Source organism: Poecilia formosa, unplaced genomic scaffold (genome assembly GCF_000485575.1).
Source record: "Poecilia formosa unplaced genomic scaffold, Poecilia_formosa-5.1.2 Scaffold191, whole genome shotgun sequence".
Taxonomy (NCBI): Eukaryota; Metazoa; Chordata; class Actinopteri; order Cyprinodontiformes; family Poeciliidae; genus Poecilia; species Poecilia formosa.
Window position 1 is genome coordinate 676,066 of NW_006800130.1, and position 20,984 is coordinate 697,049.

General features: G+C 39.4%; 1 protein-coding gene across 1 annotated transcript in view; it reads left to right on the forward strand.

Moving 5' to 3' along the window:
• slco3a1a (solute carrier organic anion transporter family member 3A1a) overlaps window positions 1–19,112 on the forward strand; it is a 36,673-nt gene extending 17,561 nt beyond the window's left edge. Inside the window, exons 3-10 of the mRNA XM_007566409.2 lie at window positions 11,647–11,745; window positions 11,830–12,102; window positions 13,157–13,321; window positions 13,422–13,620; window positions 15,614–15,782; window positions 16,809–16,981; window positions 17,095–17,159; window positions 17,542–19,112. Coding sequence (XP_007566471.1) covers window positions 11,647–11,745; window positions 11,830–12,102; window positions 13,157–13,321; window positions 13,422–13,620; window positions 15,614–15,782; window positions 16,809–16,981; window positions 17,095–17,159; window positions 17,542–17,894 — 1,496 coding nt within the window. The 3' untranslated portion in view covers window positions 17,895–19,112. The remainder of the gene's footprint in view (window positions 1–11,646; window positions 11,746–11,829; window positions 12,103–13,156; window positions 13,322–13,421; window positions 13,621–15,613; window positions 15,783–16,808; window positions 16,982–17,094; window positions 17,160–17,541) is intronic.
• Window positions 19,113–20,984: the final 1,872 nt, after the last annotated feature.

The window sequence follows — 20,984 nt, forward strand, 5'->3', positions numbered from 1 at the left end:
CCATCCCACCAACACAGCCACCCAACAATTGAGGCTGTGTGAGGCTCCATACCACTTCCAGCATCTGAAGATGGTTACAAACAGCTCACTGTGTGGCCGGCCCTCGCTCTGCCGCGTTAACTTTCTCTTACTGACCCTCCATCACTGTCCCCTTCTGTTGCTTTCCGTTTCTTTTCCTCATTTGACCCGGCGTTCACGCGGCTGGCTGTCTGGCCAAGACCTCGGAGCGTCCAGTATCACACCGCTGCTCAGTTTGGAAACATGCCCAGCCTTAGCGTGTAATCTTATGACTCAGGGAAGTCATCAGCATTGTTATGACTGGAGTCGATGCTTGCACCACATATCAGTTAAAAATCTCTTGATGACCACCTTGCAAGTGAAGCGAAGACTTGTAGCGATGATTTGAGCTGTACTTATATCTGCAAGTAATGTCTGGTTAAAATGACAGTTGTTGCATTAATTATGAGTTTGTGTTGTGATTCAGGCAACGAAAACTATTCGACTTTGGTCAGTGGAATCTAACGCTGGATCCGTTTAGGTTATTGAGGACTCTGAGCAGTTCCTAGACTAATTTTATGTCACAAAGCTAATTGGAATTAGAGATTAGGGTACTCCATGTCAGATTAAAGGGCCCGATTGGCATTGACCTTCAAGGTGAGAGGAGAAAGCGATTACAAACATGAGATTCGACTCATTCTTGTCATTTTGAGCTGCAACAGGTGTTCACCGCATTGGATTAAAAACTCCAGGACTCACTTCATTCTGCACTGTTTTAACAGAACACAAAACGTCCGTCTACAGATGACTGCCTCAGTTTTGTGGTTTAAGTTTTGTTGTTGTTTTAAGTCACAAAACAGAAGCATAGCAATGTTGAAAGCATTTTGAAGCCATACAAGTGTTAAAATAAATCTTAATAATTTTTCAAGTAATAGTTTTTACTCAAATTCATTTTTTATATGTAAGTAATTTCATAATTTTGAGAACAAAAAATTAGGATATATACAGACTCGGTAAGAAAGTGTGCCCCAACCAGACTTCCTTTCCCTTAAAATATCTACTATCGCTATAGTCCACTTCATAAATGTTTTGGGGCCAGATGTTGATTTTTAGATTACAAAATCATTTATATCTGTGAAAGGCCCTTTGTTTGTCTTTTTCCATCCCACCACAGGGTGTTTTGGCAAAAATCATTTTTTCTCTTCATTGTCATCTAAAGGACTTAGGCGGCTCTGCTGTCGCAGCCAATGAATTATAAACTAGGACAAAGATCTGCTAGGCACAGAGGATTGCTTTTGTTTTGTTTGTTTATTTTTTGCTTCTTAGAGCTACTTCATTATTTCCTTAGATGGACTGCAAGGCTTTTGTGACATAAATATCATCATGTGTACCAATCCTTGTGGATCGTTTGGACAAACTGAACGTGCAGATTACGTAGGACTGCAACTTCTGAACAAAAGCATGACGCATACAAAGTTAAACACTATCAGCAATATAAGAATGTCTTGTCTTAGTTCTAAAGCTGCAGAACTTTATATAATTTCCAAAATTGTTTTTTTAGGTTCTATTTTAGCCCCTTATTTTTCTTGGGCTTAGCAAATGCATTGTGTTTTCAAATCTATTGTGTAGTTGTTGCGTAATAATAGTGAGGCCAAAAACTTCAGAAATAGTGTTTAAAGTGTCTTTCTATATTTCTAACCATATGTTCATCATCGAACCATCTGATCATTCATTCATTCATTCATTCATTCATTTTTTGTTTATCATCCATCCATTCTCTTCCGTACACTCTGAAAATTAAACAAGCACCATTCATTTCTCTGAGTTAGTTGACCGGCTAATTAACCAACTAACACCCGCATGTTAAACTATAAATGGGTATTTCACAATGCAAAGTATGTAAAGCGTGGATGCTGGAAGTCCTGGGCTGTCCTTTGGATCCTTAAAGTTGGAGAGTGGTTGTAAAAAAAAAATAAAATAAAAGAGAAGCAGATATTTGTTTAATTTTGACAAAAGGACTGAGTTTCACAAAAGATTGCAGAAGAATATTGACTGTTGAAGACTGTTGAAACAAAAATCAGGCTCATATTTCAAAATGGTCCACCAGCAGGATTCTTATTGGTTCCCATCAGGAGCCGGCCGGCTGCAAGGTGTTGCTAAAATGCGCTAATGACATAATCTTGATTGTCCTTAAATTGAGACAAAGTTCAGTCTACCATCAGGTTGTTTAGGAAAAAAGGCTTGCTAAAAGCCTGCGCATAAGCCAAGTCCATGACGGACTTTGTTCTGCAGTAACCTCACTGCTCATCCTCAGAGGGTCAAAAGGCTAATAGCATTAAACATGCCCTCAGGCTGCAGTTTTTATTCAGCAACCATATGGCATCAGTGAAACTGTTTCAACCCTTATCTGCTGTGGTTGAGATGGGAATGTCAAACAGTTTTTTTTTACTGTCTGATTATGTCTTCCTGTGTGCCAATGGCCAGTTTGAAATTTTAGATGATTTGTCGTAAGCGGAAGTTAATGTCGGATGATCCTGACGTAATGGCATTTGAATGTGAGTTGAGAGCCGGCGATAAGCTTTGGCATGTTATATAGGTCATGACTGTGTGCACTCAACAGGGTTACCACAGGATACGGCAAACCTGTGTACCTCTTTTTGTATGTTTTGTTATTTTGGATATTCCAATCTCATAATCAATTAAAGCCTCATTTTTAAAAACTCATTTAAGGAACTTATTTGAAAATTTTACTGCAAAGATACCAGTATAAATACCTTTACAGTTATGGTGGGGCTTAAAGTTTGCAGGGTACAAAGAAGCTCTTGTGTGTTTTTAAAATATCCAGATGGTGAAGATTTTATTTTTTTTTTATGAGAGATTTTAACCTTGATTCTTAAAGCCTCTAAGGTGGGTCGAGGCTTTGCTTTCCTTGGTGAAAGCTGCTGTCTAATTCTGTTATCTCTGAAATTTGGGAGACTTAATCTCTTCTGTACTTCATCGAAATAGACCTTGCCTTAGAGAAGAAAAGGGTACAACTTTTACCTGCTCATGTTCTGACAGCATGAGTTTACAGGCTGGATGTCCCGTTCTGATTTGCTTAAATTAATTATTTTTGATCAGCCTTTTTTGTCGATTTAGATGGATGCTTGGTCTCATTGTGATCTTTAAAAATATTTTCTGTCTTCATCTTGAAGTTCCTGTAGATTTTATCTAGATTTAGGTTTTATCTGAGCCTATTTTTTTGTCGGGAAAAATCTAAAACTGTTCTAGAAAACCCACTCTGTTCTCAAGATATAACCGGTGTTCTTGCATTCTTCTAAACTATATACTGTTATCTAGCAGATGCAAATTTGCTAATCTCAGGAGGATTTGTTGATATCAAATCAAAATGTGCTTCAGAAATGCTTGGTGTATATGCTTGTGCAATTAGACACAATTTAATAAACAACAAACAGAACATACATTACATTAACTATGGGAAACAAGTTTTAAAATAATTTATTACTGTCTTATTTTATAACATCAAAAAAAAAACCCTGTTACATTAACATGGGAGTGAACACTTTTGAAAGCCACTCTACATATGAAAAAGGGACTTTTTACTCAGTTTAGTCTGTACTGCCACATATCCTGTCGGGTAGATTCATGTTTCCTGTCGTTCAGTGGTAGTGGCTCTTGGTGTTAAATAAAAGTATCTTGTGTTGTCAAAACATCTTTGCGGCTCCTAAATAGTTTTAGAGAAATGTGAGATCAGAATGTTTTCATTCCTGTCGCTGTGAATAAGGGGACAGTAACTTTGAGTCTAGATGGTTAGATGGAAAACAATAGACGTGTCTGAAACGTCTTCCTGAGGTGGATCAAAACCACTTTTGATCTTTTGCAAAATACGGTGTATTTCAAGACTATGGTAATATCTATTTATATAATTTAGAGAGAGTAGATATTTCTATTATTATGTTTGAGAGACAATAAAATGAATGCAGGTAAGATGGGGAAATTGTGAACTAGTTTCTATGTATGATAAAGTCCACATTCATTTTCTCACATACATCCTGCAAAATAAGGATTATACAATTACGATCTTTATGTAGTCTTTCCATTTCTGCCCCTCATCAAGTTAAAGAAATAATACCTTTTAAGGAAAAATGGGTTTTCTATTTCGAGCAAATTACTCTGTGCAACATTCAGTCTTTAGAAAGTCAGTCAGTTGCCTCCATATATGATGACTTCTTTCACAATTTATCTGACAAAGGAAATGACATCAACATATTGTTTGTTACAGTTGTCTACTTCGCACTTCTTCATCTTTAGGTCAATCTAGTTGACTCTTATCAGTCCACACATTATTCATTTAGAAGTTGTGGTATGTGTTTTATATAGACCAGAAGTAGTGACATATTTAAGGCCTACCATCGTTCTTGACGGAGCTTTTTTTTGTGAGAAACCATGCAAAGGTTGAGAAAGTGGCTATTTAAGGCATTCAGAGTGAAGCGTGTCACCAGTTTCTCACATTTTTTGTAACCGTTCAAAGCAAGTCAGTTATACAGAAACAGCTAATGTCACTGGCTGAAAGCTGAGATGGCACTGCTTCAGCAAGAAGCCCAAGTCTCTTTTTTTGCTACCTTTTAGATAGTTTCAGTGAGAATTAATAAACAAGCCACTTTCTGTAACATCACCAGAAAACATCAAAGATTGACGTTGAGTTTGCATGGATAGAAAGTCATTAAATTTACAGGTTCACCAAAATAATTTAAGATATGAAAAATACAACTTGTTGTAGCCAATTAGAGCACAAATATACATATAAACAGAATCAATGCTTCTGTTACTCACGTTTATTCTGCTCACGTCTCGTAGAACTTTATAGTAATTTCGATGATACGTTTTGTTTAACAGAGGAATGGCTAGTTTTGCTAACACCAGTTAACAAGTTAACCTTAAGTATATTAACACAAGTTAATGTACGTTTGTATGAAAACTATACATGGACGGTGACTAAATTACTTTATTCCTATGTTTCGACAGTAACCAGCCAACGATATTCACTTGTTGAAAAGATAAATGCTGCAGAAACTCACTAATATTTGATATTTTGAGTCAAATTCGTGCTTGGACATGTTTGAGTTAGGAATCTACATTTCGTGAACCTTCCAATCAGGAGGGTAGGTTGATGCTCAAAGGGAAAGGCCTTTGAAAAGCCTGTGAGATTTAAAGTGACACATGTCATTATCAGGAAGACATCTTTAGGGATAGCAATTAATAGAAATGAGCACAGATAGTTTGTTTTAAAACCAATCAATCAAATTTGTAAATTAATTGTTCAGACTTGTTTTACATTCAGAATGTAAATGGCTTTGTATTGTGGCTAGGTAGTCTTTTTTTTATTTTTTCTTTAAATTTGCTTACAAATTTGCGTGACGCACAAATTTCACACAAAAATAGCAGGCACTGTAGTAAAAACATTGTTTATTACAGCAGCAGAGGTGAAAGACTTGATTGTTGCTGCTTGAGTTTTTGGCCAATATGAGATTATTATACTGGAAATGGCAGCAATGCTTTCCCCTCCTCTTACTACTAGTTGTGGCTTCTCAGCTTTAGGACTTAATTCTTGGAGACAGTAGTTTTCATGAACTGCTTTTAAGCAGAAAAGTCTCATAGTATTTACTACTAAAAGTAAGTCTATCTGAAAGTAGCTGTATTCAGTCACTCTAACCCAGGAGACCAATCTCCAGCTGCCTATTATTGATTATGTGACAAAACTTGTGTTCAGATGAAACACTGGCTCCTGGCTTATTTTCAGTAATCATCTAGCTCATCCTCAGTTTCTTAAACTGGTCCCGGTTGTGAAAGTGACACGAGCTGCTGTCTGGCCGTCCGCATTACTCCATCCCTCGGCTCCTATTTAGCTCAGAGGATTACTGAGCCAACTTGAGTAGGATTAACAGAGGAGAAGGAGGAATACCCTTTGTGCCCTGAGAGCAGGAAATTAACTGAGAGTTAAGTTGAATTTCAATCCCGAACTTGGATAAAAAGATAGAAATGTACAAATGCGGGTTGTTTTGGAGAGATCCTTCCATAAACGCAATAAATTGGCCTCTCTGGGCTGTCGTCTGACAAAGTTATCATCTTTTCTTACATCTCAATCCTTGCTTTAATGTTCTGGGCGAATGATTAAAGCCTGATGGAGTTTCTTGAATGTGAATGTTTAATGTTTAATCTGAACTCCCTTTTCAGCTGCAGTGCAGGGGCTCTGTGATCCATCTGCTGGTTAATTAATATCTTGGAGAGGACAGGCCTCATGCACAGTGGCTCTGCAGCCCTTTCCAGCGGTTTCTGAGTAAATTAGTGAGAGACAAAAACTCTAGATGCAAGCTTTGTTATTGAATTACTTCTGACGTCCTCCCCTGAGACCATAATTCACAGCGTACTAAAAGGCTTAGGCAGAGTACAGCATGAACAAATTAGTTTGTTTTGTTCTTATCTTGTAGTGGGACTGCTGGAAGGGGAAACAGTGGGGTTTAGAAGTTGTTTGGAAAGCAGCATATTGCGAAGATTACAGCCAGCTCCCTGTTGTTCCTCACGGAGAGTTAATGGGCTTAATTTAGATTTTCTTATTTCCTGCTTAATCCTGCTTTGAAATACGCAAAATGTGTCCCTTTGCAACATGTGCAGGCAGGTTGTAGTCTTATCAGTAAAGTGCGGACAAAAACAAGGGTGGCTTTTAGAGAAAAATATCTGAAGCATTGGGATGACGGGTAGAGAGAGTTGGGGAAGGTGAAGGTGTGGGGTTGCCAAACAGAGGCTGTTTTACAACCCAGATAAAATTAGTTTATAGTTAGCTGCAAACTATAACTAGTTTGATGGGAATCTTCAGTTAGGCATGGTAGCTTCCAAATCTTAGCTGAGTTCTTACTAAAAATGAATAAAACAGTTTACCTATTGTATCGGGCAGTCAGCATCAAGTCCAAAACATGTAGATCTGTTGACAGTGAGATTACGATCATTTACCAGTTGCACAAATGCAAATCTTTCTCTCGAGTTCTACAGATACATAAATGTGACAGAGAAACAATGAAAGAGTCTGTTTATTGCGTCTAACTCTGTTATGAGACTTCTGTAATCGGCTTAGCTCCATGTAAAACGGCAAGTTTCTCAGCAAATTTGATCTTAAGGCATCTAACAAGACAAACCGGTCCAGTTTATACAGGCTACAATTCGGTTGAAATTCAGATTAATCAATTTAATTCTAAGATAACTTTGTCATATAATCAGTTCAGATCCAGTGATGTGCATTTACATTTATTCATTTTGATAATACAATTGAAACGCAGTTAATCATTAACTACCGATAGGTAAAAAGTTATTCTTCTACAGAAGTCCAGGACAGCATGAGCAAGCATGTGGTGACTGTGGAAAGGAACCATTATAAAAAGTTAGACACTAAAAGTTCTGTTAATGACTCTTCCAAGAATGTGCCAATTAAACACAGAATCAGTGCCTTGGAGGTCTGTTCTGTGTCAACAAACAGCATGAAAAGTACAGCAAATTAATGGAAGCAGTTCCTCAGTGAATGTTTCCATCCAGGAAAGATGCACAGCTAGACAAGGAGACTGGAGGCCAATAGTGGTTTCTGCAGCAAAGGAGGAATGGGAGCTTGCAAAAATCTTATGATAATATCTTTACCAATGAACCGCTCTGGGCAAGAAACACAAACACAGAACCACTGGGCTAGGAGTACCACCTACAGAAAAAAAAAAGTGTTGAAGCAACACAAAGTTAATAGCGCCGATAGATCCGTTGATGGCTCTGCCTAGGAATGAGGCACAACTACACAAAGAAGCATGAGATGGGAGATAAAAATAAAAAAAAACAGTTACCAAAATTAATTGCAGCTATAGCTCCATGAAGGGTATTTTGGAAAAAGATAAAACTAAACAAAGATGCACTTACAAGATGTCTACCATGTACTTATCAAAAAAAAGAGAGAGAGGCAAGGCTAATGACTTTTTTGCTCTGTTCCGCTGGGCAATGGTTACCCTTTATGGAAATAAAAACATTGATACTACACAAAGTACATGGCAACAATGGTTTTGTTTCTCTTTGACAGAGAACATTCTTTGTCAAAAAAGAAAGTACATAAAATTAATAGTAGCCCTTTTCCACTAATGGGTCACAGGCAGACGCACCGGGCCATGTGTAGTATCAATGGAACACAACAGAGGCTGAGAGAGTGCAATGTTAATGGCAGCAGTAAATGAGTAGTCCAAATTACCTCCAGTAGCTGAAAATGGTTAAGCATAACTACAAAGACAGCTCAGGCTAATCTAAGCCAATCAAACTGTAAGTTTACCTAAAACGAAAGTCTGCTGTTAAAAGCAAGCAGAGTTTCTGCCTTACAGACAAAGACTGGAAGGTGGATCGCAAGAGAGAAACTTCAGAATCAGACTGCACTCTTAATTTAGGTGCCTTCACTAAATCAATGCAGTTTTACGACATCTGGGCAACATTTCAATTTGTAACTTTTGTTAGATGAGGAGAGCAAGTGATCCAATCTTGCCTTCTATCTTGCTTGAAGATTGAATTCATAAGATGAAGATGAGCACCGCCAAATTTCAAAGTCACAGGATTCTGTTGTATTCTGGTAAAAAGCATCAAACTGTTATTATGGGGGACAATGTTATCACCTAGTGTACCGTAAAGCAACCATGTGTTAGAACGGATGTCAGTGGAAACATTTCTCCTCCCAGTGGTCGCTGACTCGCGGTTTAGCTGGGCCATCACCTCCCTGAAGGTGATTTTTTTTTTTCTAACTCAATTTCCTCCTTTAGATTTCCCATGGTGCAAGCGATTGTGATGTTGTCAGCACAAGAAGACAACACTTGGTTTCTAAGGAAACTGAGCACACCAACCTCATTTGCAACACCACAGGCAAATGTGGTTGTCACATTGTGGGTGCCCTTCTTGAGTTTTTTTTTTGTTTTTTTTGTCTTCTCTGGAAGCGCTGCTAACCTGCATCATCTGTGGTTTTCAGTGAAAACTCTTCTTTTGTCTCGCTGCCACAACAATGCTTTCTTGTTCATCAGTTTGCGTTTGGACTTCAGTGTCTTTCGGGGGTGTTAACCGGTTTGTTTGTTTTTTTTGTTTTTTTGTACTTCTTGTCGTTACGTCTTGTCCATGTAACAGAATCTCAGAAGCTACCGTGATGAGGAAGGAGGTTGAGACGTGTACGTGCTCTGGCGCCTCGTGGATGCATCTGTGTGTACTCGTTTCCGTGCTGGTTTCGCTGTCGACAACAAACGTGTTTCAGTTGTGGTTGCGCGAGACGAAAAGGACGAGTGTTCCCATCCCATTTCTTTTTCCACTCGAAGGAGCTGTCTGTAGCACGTGTGTTGCTACCGAGCTCCTCCTCGTGAATTTGTGAGTCATTTCCTTCATGTGAAAAATAAACTATGATGTGATTGAGGGCGCGTTTATGTGACTGCGTCGCCTCCCTTCCCAAGTGGGTGGTCAGGGCAGGAAGCAGACCATTGAGTTTACTCTTGGCACCAGGAGAGCAACACAAAGCTTAGTCACAGTTTCCGTGCTTCATTAAGTGGCTGCTTCTGGAATCAGATGCTAAGAACAGCGATCAGCAGCCAACTTGAGGCCAGTGAAATGAATTTGTTTTGGCTTCTGCGCAGCCATCGATTGTCTCCGTTTGCTAGACATCTTCCAGCCCTCCAAAGGAAAGTCTTGTATTGCCGCACATCAGAGGAGTTAAAAGCCCGGAAGGAAAATTTGCCTCCCAAATTGAGCTTGGGCTCTTCATTATCTTCCTGCAGTCTGAGTCACAGGTTCACGCTCGCGGCCCGCTCTAATTAGAATTTCGGATCAAGCTCAGAGATTTCATCTTCGACTTGCCCGCTGGAGGAGATAGGGGACCTTGTCTGCCACTATGTGTCTTTCTCTTCCTACATGTGGTTTAATTCTGGGTGCTCAGTTCAGTTTTGAGGGGGACAAAAGCATGGGAGCATCACCGACAGCACTTCTCATGCTACACTTGCCTCTTGGTTTTTTACACCAGCTGATTTGATCTTTGCTGACAGTCGAAACAGTTCCCTGTTTGGAGTATTGCTTTCTCACTTTACTTTTTTTAAACAAAGGTATTTTAAAGTTGAACGCAACACTTAATTAATCAGCAAATTCATAATTCTGGCTTGAGGATGGGATGAGTTGAGTTCAGTCTGTTTGTTGGACCTGCATGCGTTATGCGGGCTGTTTATGCAGTTAAATGATGCTGAGTTTGATAGCCAGCTTAGCCCTACGTCCTGAATGCTAACATTACCTAGCAGTTAGCAGTTTCTTGGCAGGTTTTGTAATATTGTGGGGTTCTGTTTTAGGGCTGTACGATATTACGAAACCTTGCAATGATAATATCAGTTGAGAGATTTGCCTGTTTTCGTCTTTCCACTTCTCGTCATCTGTGACTCTGTGGAAATTGACATTTGTGTCCACTGCATCTGCTGCCGTCAAACTCAGTCCAACAGGCAAAATATTACATTAGCATGAGCGACGAAAGTTCATAACACTTAGAATATATTAGTCAAGAATTTTTGCACCTTGAGCAATCCCCTAGCAAGCCCTGTTCTATATTTTGTGCAGCTGCACATGAATTAATGAGAGTACAATTGAAAAGTTAATTATACTGTTAATTATACTTTAGTTGTTCACTTCAAAAGGTTGAACTCAAATATTACACACACTATATGATGCATTTCAAATATTGATTTCTTTAAACTTGAATGAACATTTCTGAAAATTAGAATGTTGTGTAACACTAATGTCTACTTTCTAGTAGAAATGTTGTGTATACAGTATATGCACTCCAGACTTGATGTGGGCTGCATTTGCATGGATCACCACATCAGTGGGGCGAGGCATGGAGGTGATCAGCCTGTGGCACTGCTGAGGTGTTCAGGAAGTGGACAGTACTTGTCTACTTCACAGACAAGTATTGTCTAAGAAGTTGACAATACTTCAAGCGCAGTGATGCTGTGGTCAGTAAACCAGGTGATGGTACTTGTGCGAATGGGTGCACAATGAAATCAACATCAACAGAAAGCTTGTCAGCAGAGGGAACCATGAAGAGCTTTAAAATGTTTTGATGGAAAGCTGCTATGTCTTTAGACTTGTTAAAATTGCAGAAATTTCACCCTGGACCCTTCTTGTGTCAGCTCTGGCTCAGTAGCGTGTTAATACAAGCAATGCCACTGTTTGTGAATCTTTGATCAAACACTGTGGGATCATTTAACTTCTTTTGCAGTGACCTTTTGTGTTTTGGCCTCCTTTTGGAGGGGGTCAGTGACTTTCAGTTCAGCAGATTTCTCCATAATTGTATTAAATATCCACCCTTTTCATGTAAAGAAAAGAAACTTTTTTTTTTTTTTACTTTTCTTACTTGTAGGTTTTAATTATAACAGTGTGCAGAAACACAAGCTTGACATATACTCTGCCGTGAACATAATGAATTTAATTTTAAACTGAATCAGTGAAAGAAATCACACTTTTGATTAATGTGTAAAGCCATATACGTCACAACAGGATCTGACTAATGTGAATAATTTTAAAAAGTTGTTTAAGTAATCAAAGTCTGTGCTTGTCCCTTTGCAGGAATCCTCTTCTCTACGCTGGTGTTCGGACCCGCATGTGGCTTCATCCTCGGATCCGTCTGCACTAAATTCTATGTGGACTTCATCTTCATAGACACTAGTGAGTTCAGTGGTCTAGGTTTTTTTTTTTTCTTTCCGTTTCTCTCATACAGCTCATTGACTTGTTACGTGCCTCTCATCACAGGTAAGCTGGGCATCACTCCAGATGACCCGAGGTGGATCGGGGCCTGGTGGGGAGGCTTCCTGCTGTGCGGTGCCTTATTGTTCTTCTCGGCTATCCTGATGTTCGGCTTTCCTCACTCACTGCCAACGAGGGAGAGAGACGAGGGAGCTGAGAGCGAGCAGGTCATGCTGCCCCCTTCTCTCAGCCAAGAGTATGACACTCCGAAGCCCAGCAACGGAGTAATGCTCAGCCATGAGCCAGCCAACAGCCCCACCTGCTGTCAGCAGCTGAGAGGTGAGCGTTCGCTTTAAACCATGTGAAATGCACACGCTTGCAACAAAGTCTTCAAACTGGGTTTTGTAAAAGTTCTCTCATTTTGTGAGAGCACACTGGCGTTTGGTTTTTTTTGGTTGTGCTTTAGAAATGAAGTGGAAGGCAAAATGTGCATGGTTTTAATTTTATTTTCAAAATAAAGAAAATAAAAAATTGCATGCATTATATTCAGCCCCTGAGGAAAGACTTTCTAGAATCACTTTTGACTTGACTTTCAGCTGCAAGTCTTTTGGAATATTTTTTTTTTGCAGCTTTCACCAGTAGAGGTGAGAGTTTTGTGAATTTGTTTTTACCAAGTTAGATCAAAATCTAAAGAATGAACGACAGTTTTTAAGTCGTCCCACAAATCCTTTCTTGGACTTAGGTCTGAACTTTGACTGGGTCTTTGTAACACAATGCGTATTATTTATCCTAAACCATACCATTGTAGCTCCGGCTGTATGTTTATGATCATTGTTCTGCTGCCCTACTCTCAAGTCTTTTTCTTTAACATACTTTGTTCCAAGTCTCCCTTCTACCTTTCTTCATCCATCCATCCTCTTATCAACTCTGACTAGCTTCCTTATCCCTATTGAAGAAAGCATTCCCAAAGCATGATGTCTCCTCTGCCTTGCGTCATCATTTGGATGTTATATTCAGGGTGATGTCAGCTAGATAATTACATTTCTGTCTTATCTCTCCAGAACATCGTCACGTTTGCCGTGTCCTTTTTATGACTTGAGGCACATTCAATGACCTATTTTTGGTTAGCATTGTCTCTTCATTTAGGTGAACAGCCACATGTTGGTAGGTATAAAGTTGTGCCCTGCCCTTCCTTTTTAGATGATGGAGCACTCTGCTGTTTTATAGCAAAACTCTCCTTTAAACATTCAAATTTTATTTACTATCTAAGTACTTCTGGGTTATAAATCCTGTGAGTTGCTTGTTCAAACCACAACAAATCAAGAGTGCATGTCCCATTAACTAGTTTGTCATGACATTAAGGCTCATGGTGTCTAATGTGTATTACCACCAGTGATCCCTAAGGTGACAAAGCACCTGCTGTCAAACCCTGTATTTACCTGCATCATCCTCGCTGCCTGCATGGAGATAGCAGTCGTGGCCGGCTTCGCAGCTTTCCTGGGAAAATACCTTGAGCAGCAGTTCAACCTCACCACCACCTCCGCAAACCAGCTGCTAGGTCTGTTCACTGACAGCAAACGTGACGTGCGTAACTCAAGCATGCATGAGTAGCTGTGAAGTAAACATTATGTGCGGAATCTCACCTTTTTGTTGTTAAGGCATGACGGCCATTCCATGTGCCTGTCTGGGAATCTTCATGGGCGGCCTGCTGGTGAAGAAGCTGAACCTCTCAGCGCTAGGAGCCATCCGCATGGCCATGCTGGTCAACCTGATCTCCACTGCCTGCTATGTCTCCTTCCTGTTTCTGGGCTGCGACAATGGCCGCGTCGCTGGAGTCACTGCACCATATGGCAACGAGTAAGAGAGTATTTAGTGATCACGGCAGGCTGGCCGGCTGTATTTGGAGTTAAGTTAACTGTGTTCATTAACTTGGTTGTTCAGTCAGTCACAGTGGCAGATGTTCCATAACACTTTGGTTATCAGCTAACCAGTACTCATTTATTTGCTTTGACTTGATCAAAGCTGCAGACACCCTGCTGAAACAGTCATCTCCAAATAAACTAATAATAACCCTGATAATGGTTAATAGAACCACCTTTTAACATAAAACAATGAAATCTTTGCCCATTCTTAGCTTTAGCTTTTTAGCTAATTTTAGCTTTTACATGGGTTTTTCCAATAACAAACCTCTGAGGCCTTTACAGAAAATTGTATATTATGCTTAGATTACACACAGAGTCCACATAGCTGCACTCCATTTACTATTTTATTCCACTGAACTTCTGGGTATCAAATTAAATTTAAATGTCAAACCAATCAGAAAGTTTTCAGATCACTCATCTGTGACACTTTGTGGCTAATGTGAGGTTATTTCTTTTGACTTACAGGAAAGCCTGTCTGTTGACAGACCTTTTATTTCTGGTTTGACAACCCATAAACTTAGTTATGCAATTCTTTAATCCATTATATGGGGCCTTCAATTGACAGGAGCACAAAATGTGTCCGATAAGAAAGACTAGATGCCACAGACCAACAATGAATATTTTCAATTTCCTCAATGTAATCGTTGAGATTAAATATGTTTTGTGTCGTATGATCAATTCACTGAAATGACTTCTTGACCGAAAAAGCAGGTAACAACACAAAGCCTTCTTACCTTGGATAGCTAGACGTTATTAAAGGTGACCTGCACAGTAAAAATGCAATTCACCTCTGTTTGTTAGGGTGCAGTGGGCTTTCCATTTATATAAACAAATCTGCGTCACCTCATTTCATCTATAAACAGGATTTCTATTCAGCGTGGCTTTACACTCCAGAGGGCTGCATGGACTGAATGCGAAGGCGTTATTGAGACAGACAGTAATCCCATAAAAAAGAAAAACTTTGATGAAAAAAGAAATGCACCGACTTTCATAGATGGGTCTGATTCAGTCATTGTCAGGTTCTTCCAGGCACACAATGTTTCATTATAGTTTTAAATAAAACCTTCTGAGACTCTCAGTTGTCCTGCTTCCTGTTGCTTTTTCTGCTTTCTGTAGTGGCTTCACTGGTACATAGGAACAAGTAGTAGAGATCTGTTAATGTAGTAAAATATTATATTCCTCTATTCTAAAACGTATGAGGAAGTAAGTAAGCAAATGTATCAAATTTCAAGTACTGGTAAAGCTGCAACCTGAAAATTTGAGAAAAATACAACTAAACATGTGTTTATATTTATTAGCCAGTCTCATGTGAATGTAAGGTGAGAAATACGGAGGATTGTCACAGAAATGTAGTTTACAAGGGATCATATGTTTTACTTGCTGAAACAAATCAAACTGAGCTTTATGACCCAGTTGTAATTTCTGCTTTTGATCGTGAAAAGGACTGCATCAAACTGTTATTGGCTATACATCTTCATTCTAATACATCTACATATACTTTTCTGTACATCATAATAGAATAAAACATTTCTTCTAACTACATCTAATTTTTGCTTTTGGATGTAGGCGGATAGGCTTCCCCAGAGGGAAATGGTTGCATTACAACAGCATCAGCAAAGACATTTGAAGCAGACACAAGACAACTAACAATAAAAACATTTGCATGTCTTCATATGGAAATAATGTGTATGTATTCAAGTTCAGTTGTTACCGTTTCCTTCTTGTAGTCAGCATTCTTTAGACACACTGTGCTTGTGAAGGGAACTCTGTCTTGCCTTTTTGATTTCACAACCTAGACTAAACATGTTAAAAATAAAGAATAAATCTGCTCATAACAGGGTTCATTCAGGCTGTACCTTCGGTTTGGACAGACGTATCTGTTAAACACTGAGGTAAAAGTCGTTTAGATCTCCTGTGTTTCTGTTCAGGACACTAAATGTGGGTGAGAAACCGGAGGCTCAGTGCATCAGCCACTGCAGCTGCTTCACCTCGTCCATCAGCCCCGTGTGCGGCTCCAACGAGGTTACCTACCTGTCTGCCTGCTTCGCCGGCTGCACGGGGACAGGAGCGTCTCAGTCCGCATCAAACATTTCGCAGGTATTCACCACTGCCGTACAAGCTAAACACATTCCCATGTGCTGCTGTATTTATGAAGGGGGGTTTGTGGAACAAGAAGTTCGTACATCATTTTTATGTGCTCTTGTTCTGAATACGGAATGTCTATTGGGAAAATGAGTGTGGAAGTCCCACACTATTTTGTTCTGCTAAATTTGCCACGGCTTCCCAGTCTTGTTTTATTCACAAATTCCTTCATGTTTAAGCATCAATTGACTGTTCTTGAGTGCCCACAAGTGGTTAGATAGTTGTTAGGCAATCTAATCAGAAACTGGGTCGAGCTGTGAGTTTCTTTTTTTCTTTTTTTTTAGTTCCAAGCATCCTGAATACCTGAAGTGAAAATCTATGGCACTCTGGCTATTTTTGTGAGGGAAAAAAATTATATACATCTATAACTATTACAAGTTTATCATGACTTAGCTCAAATTAAAGGCAGACTCTTTGCCAACGGTTGGCTACAGCAAAGTAAACCGGGGTATAAAGAATGCACCTCGCTATTATCAATACCCAGACCTCACAAAAACAGATGTGTAACCTGAACATCACCTCCACACACACACACACACACACACACACACACACACACACACACACACACACACACCCAGCAGTTAGCAGGCTTTTACATTGGAGGTTAAATGTTATATCCTTTTTCTGCTTGTAGTGGCCAAGATTCGCTCTGCCCCAAAAAGTTAAGCTATGATAAATTATAATGTGCCTCAGGAGAATTGGGAATTGTGGGCAATGCTCCAAAGTTGATTAAATGATGCAATTTCCTTCTTCCAACCAGTTTAGCATTCTTTGTACTCAGTATATTACATAGTTATGTCATCACCGTGCCTATATTAGCCAGTCAAGTACTTATTTAAAGCTTTTACTGTCAATTTAAGAGAACTGCAACATGAAATGTCCTGATTCCTTTGGTTATGAGTATATTTTTACTTTATTTCCAAACATGGATGTCAATCTACAGCCCTGTGCCCAGCCCTTTTTTTTCCATGTTTACAGAACCTGACTGGCTGCACCTGTATATCTTCCAAAAACGGTCCTGGCACTGCTACTCCCGGGAAATGTCCGTTGCCGGGTTGCCAGGAGGTTTTCCTCATCTTCCTGTGTGTGATATGTGTCTGCAGCCTTGTGGGAGCCATGGCCCAGACTCCCTCTGTCATCGTGCTGATCAGGTAAAATTTGCTGTTCAATTCGATGTGTTGGCTGAATACATCAATCAAAAGCACCTTTGAGAAATTAACATGTTATCTTTTTTATTTTTTTATTTTGTCTGCTTCCCTTCTAGGACCGTGAGTCCTGAACTGAAATCGTACGCTCTAGGAGTGTTGTTCCTTTTGTTACGACTTCTCGGTAAGAATTTACAGCAGAAGAATTTATCAGACTGTCCTGCCCTGGCTTCCTTCCTTTTCTGTTTTTATATTAAGAGAGAGAATCAAGTCAAGTCAAGTCAAGTAGTTTTCCCAAAGGGAACAACTGTTAATGTTGTTGAGGTCCAGTTCATAGTTGGAATGCAGTTTTCCAACAACATAAGTGACATTAAGCTTGAACTTTTTCCAAAATATGATGACATTTACTTTGTGTAATTCGTCCAAAGAACAAACAAATTTGTAAGAAGGGGAAGTATAAAAAAGAAAAAGGGTTGAATAATCTTGTTGCATTATCTGATTGGTAGCTGCTGATATTTCTCATGTCACCAGGTTTCATGACGCTGTTTGGTGTTTCTGTTTGCCAGGATTCATCCCGCCTCCTCTGATCTTCGGCGCCGGGATCGACTCCACCTGCCTTTTCTGGAGCTCCGACTGCGGCGACAAGGGCGCCTGCCTTCTTTACGACAACGTGCAGTACAGGCGCCTCTACGTGAGCCTTGCCATCGTCCTCAAGGGTGTGGCCTTCCTGCTCTACACCACCACGTGGTACTGCCTGCGGAGGAACTACAAGAAATACATCAAAGGAAACGAGGGCAACCTGACGGCGACCGAGTTTTACCCGTCCCTCAGCGACGGGCCCAAAGCCGTGGACAGGACAAAGTTTATATACAACCTGGAGGACCACGAGTTTTGTGAAAATATGGAGTCTGTCTTGTAAGAATTTTTGCTTCGTCCGTTGAGACGATAAAAGGTCATACGGGTCCGAGGTGCACTCCATGAGGTTTTTCAGAGGGTCCATTCTAGTTCTTTGAAACCGTGAGGTGTTGTCAGTGAATTCCTGCCGTGGCTCTGTGGTAGAAGACGACTCCACAGCACCTCGCTGGGTCAGTTCTGGTTGTTTACTAGTGCATGGATGAGATGCTACTACGGCTATCGTTGCCATATTGTTTAGGTCTTTCATGACCGAACTAATCTGTGTGGGTAAATGACAGGCGTCCTTCAGTCAGCACTGTGTTCTGTTACTCTAAAAAAAAAAAAAAAAAATGTTTTCTTCAGATGTTTTAAAAGTTGCCAAGTGTTTACAAACTAATAGCTGATGAGTCACTGTACTTTCCTTCAGAAGAGGAGAGACCAGATGCACCTGGACCAGAATGGACCGGGTGATTTTAGTGGCCTGATAGAAGTTTGGTTTTCGTTTTTCTTGCTGGATCAATAAAATAAACTGTTTTTAATATTTGCTTGGACTAGACTGTAAAGTCTTGCCACATAGGTGCAATTCAGATCCAATTTATTTGTGTTTTAAACTTTGTTTTTTTTTTTTTTTTTTTAGGACTGCAGGTTTTTTTTCACTGTAGCAGTTTGTTTCATATCAATTTGCAGAGTGTATTCAGCCTAATTTGTCTTAAAAGGGATTCAACATATAGGAATTTATATAAATAAATAAATAGATATTGTTTATATATTGTTTTCTGCACCCAGTGGAGATGCAGAGATGAAAATCTATAGTAATTATTTTATGTGGTTCAGAATTTGTGTTAAGATTAGGAATCACATGATTGGTTCATTAGGCCCAGGATGTTTTATTAGATCATATGTGAGCTAAGAGCTAATAATTACATTTTTGTGATGTGTCTGTCTTATGTCACAAATGATTTATGAATATTTATATTGAGGATTAAAGTATGGTTCACTATTGTGAACAAAAGGTGTTCACACTCAGCCTGTAGTGTTTAGCATAAAGACTGCAGAAACAATTCTGTGGAATTGGCTCACTAAATGAATGGTGAGCTTATTCCTGTATTTAAACCTAACGCAGCACTTCAGTTCACTCCACTAGTCTCTTTGCAGTTACCGTTTTGTCCCTTTCTTACACTTTTTGTATGGCAACATATCATTTATTTTACTCTGGAAATAAATTATTTTTCAGAAAACTCAATCAAACTTGAATCTTTGGCTCATTTATAAAAAGCAGCCAGCGTTGATGTGTTGTGTTTTACTGAATCGAAAAACAACATTTACAAAGGTTTTGTAAGAACCTTTGTGGTAATAAGAAGAGGAAACAATGCATTATGAAGATCCATTACACGGGGAGTGAGTGTGCTTGTGTCACTTGAATTCAGAGTGTGGCTGCTGTCTGGTAAACCGCTTTGTCACCCCAAAATGAACCTTGCTTTCCAGTTAGTATTCAACCATTTCTAGAAGCCAGTCAGTCTGGCTTTCAACTTTAGCGCCTGTCATTTTGTTATTAACTGAGTCTTTGCCTTCATGGCCACTCTTTGAGCGACTGGTATACACCGCGTTTGGGCACTTTATGTGCATTGAATCTAAAGATTTGTCTGAGAATGTTTAACTTAAAATTTTAAAGGAATGACATCCCTGAAGCCATCCTCAAATATTACACAGCAAAATCTAAGCTATTCCTTTTGGGGTGGGAGGGAGGCAGGGGATTTAGTCACTGATGTCGAAATGAAATACAAAAAAAAAAGTGACTTAAGTAAAACTACAACATCAGTTAATAATCAGTTTAAGCCATTTATTCATTCATCTAAAGAAGACTCCCGGTAAGACATCTTGTAATAAATACTATAATTTCTGGGCCTTTCCGAGTGTAAATAGAAGATGCTTTAAAGTGCAGTGTGATTCCATTCGTATCTCTGTGTCTGTTTTGTCCTCGGCAGCTTGTAAAGTCTAATTATAGACCAATGACACTCTTCATGAAGACAAAAGAAGCATCCCCAGCCTGCTGACAATACTCTGCGATACAAACGCACAGAATGCAGCTTTGAGGTGTCCTTGTTGAAAGTCAAAAACGCATAAAATAAATCCACCAGTCCAAACAGAAACAGCTGCAGTCACGGTTCGAAAGCTGTCAGTTAGCCTAAAGAGTGCTTTATTGAGATAAATTGTGGCACAAGCAGAGCAGGAGAGCACGAAGCAGTAAATCGACTCTGGGATACATCGACTGCTGTCTCGCCGGGTGCCGTTTGTTTGTCTCCACGTTTCAGCGACTGTTAACCAAAACTAGCGGCTGACAAATTGAGAATTTAACGTCCTTCACCCAAATCAGAAACTTTAAAGAGGAAATAAATGTGAGCTGCAAATTTAGGCAAAATTCCAGATGCGAGTTGACACAAATTTACATATAATTCATGAGAGAGACGATAGTTTCAGATTTTCTCACCTGGATACAGCTCATTATGTGTCTTGCCAGCTGCACTTTTCAGTTTATGTAAATCAGACCTTTACCCCCCTGCCTGCTCAATTGAACTCATCAGATAATGTATGCATGGATTGTGAAAGCAGGGAACATTGTCACTGTAGATTTGTTTTGACCAAAAATGTATTCCTTTTCCCTGAATAAACACGGGCAAATGTATGTGAATATGGTTCTAGGATGAGACAGACCAATGGTATTAACAAGGATGCTGGGTCAATATTGGAAGATACCGATTAAGATTTTTGATCTATTTCTAAACACAATTTGCTCTCCACCACAATAATTACTGCTCTGCGTATTAGACGGTTAATTATATTGACTACAATTAGTTAATATAATAATATTGAGGTCAGGCTGATTCATTTTGCATGGCTGAATAAAAACTTTAGCTAAACAGTTAGCTAAACTTTAGCTAACAATAATGTTTTGTTATTTAACTTGAAGTGAAACAGTCACAGTCACTGACACATTTTCGACCTCTTCTGCAAAAAGCCGGAAGTGTGAATGGAAAGGATTATTTATCTGCTTGTATTTTTTTTTTTATTTTTATATATATTTTTTGTCCGTCCTCTGCGCCTTTAAGGCTGCATG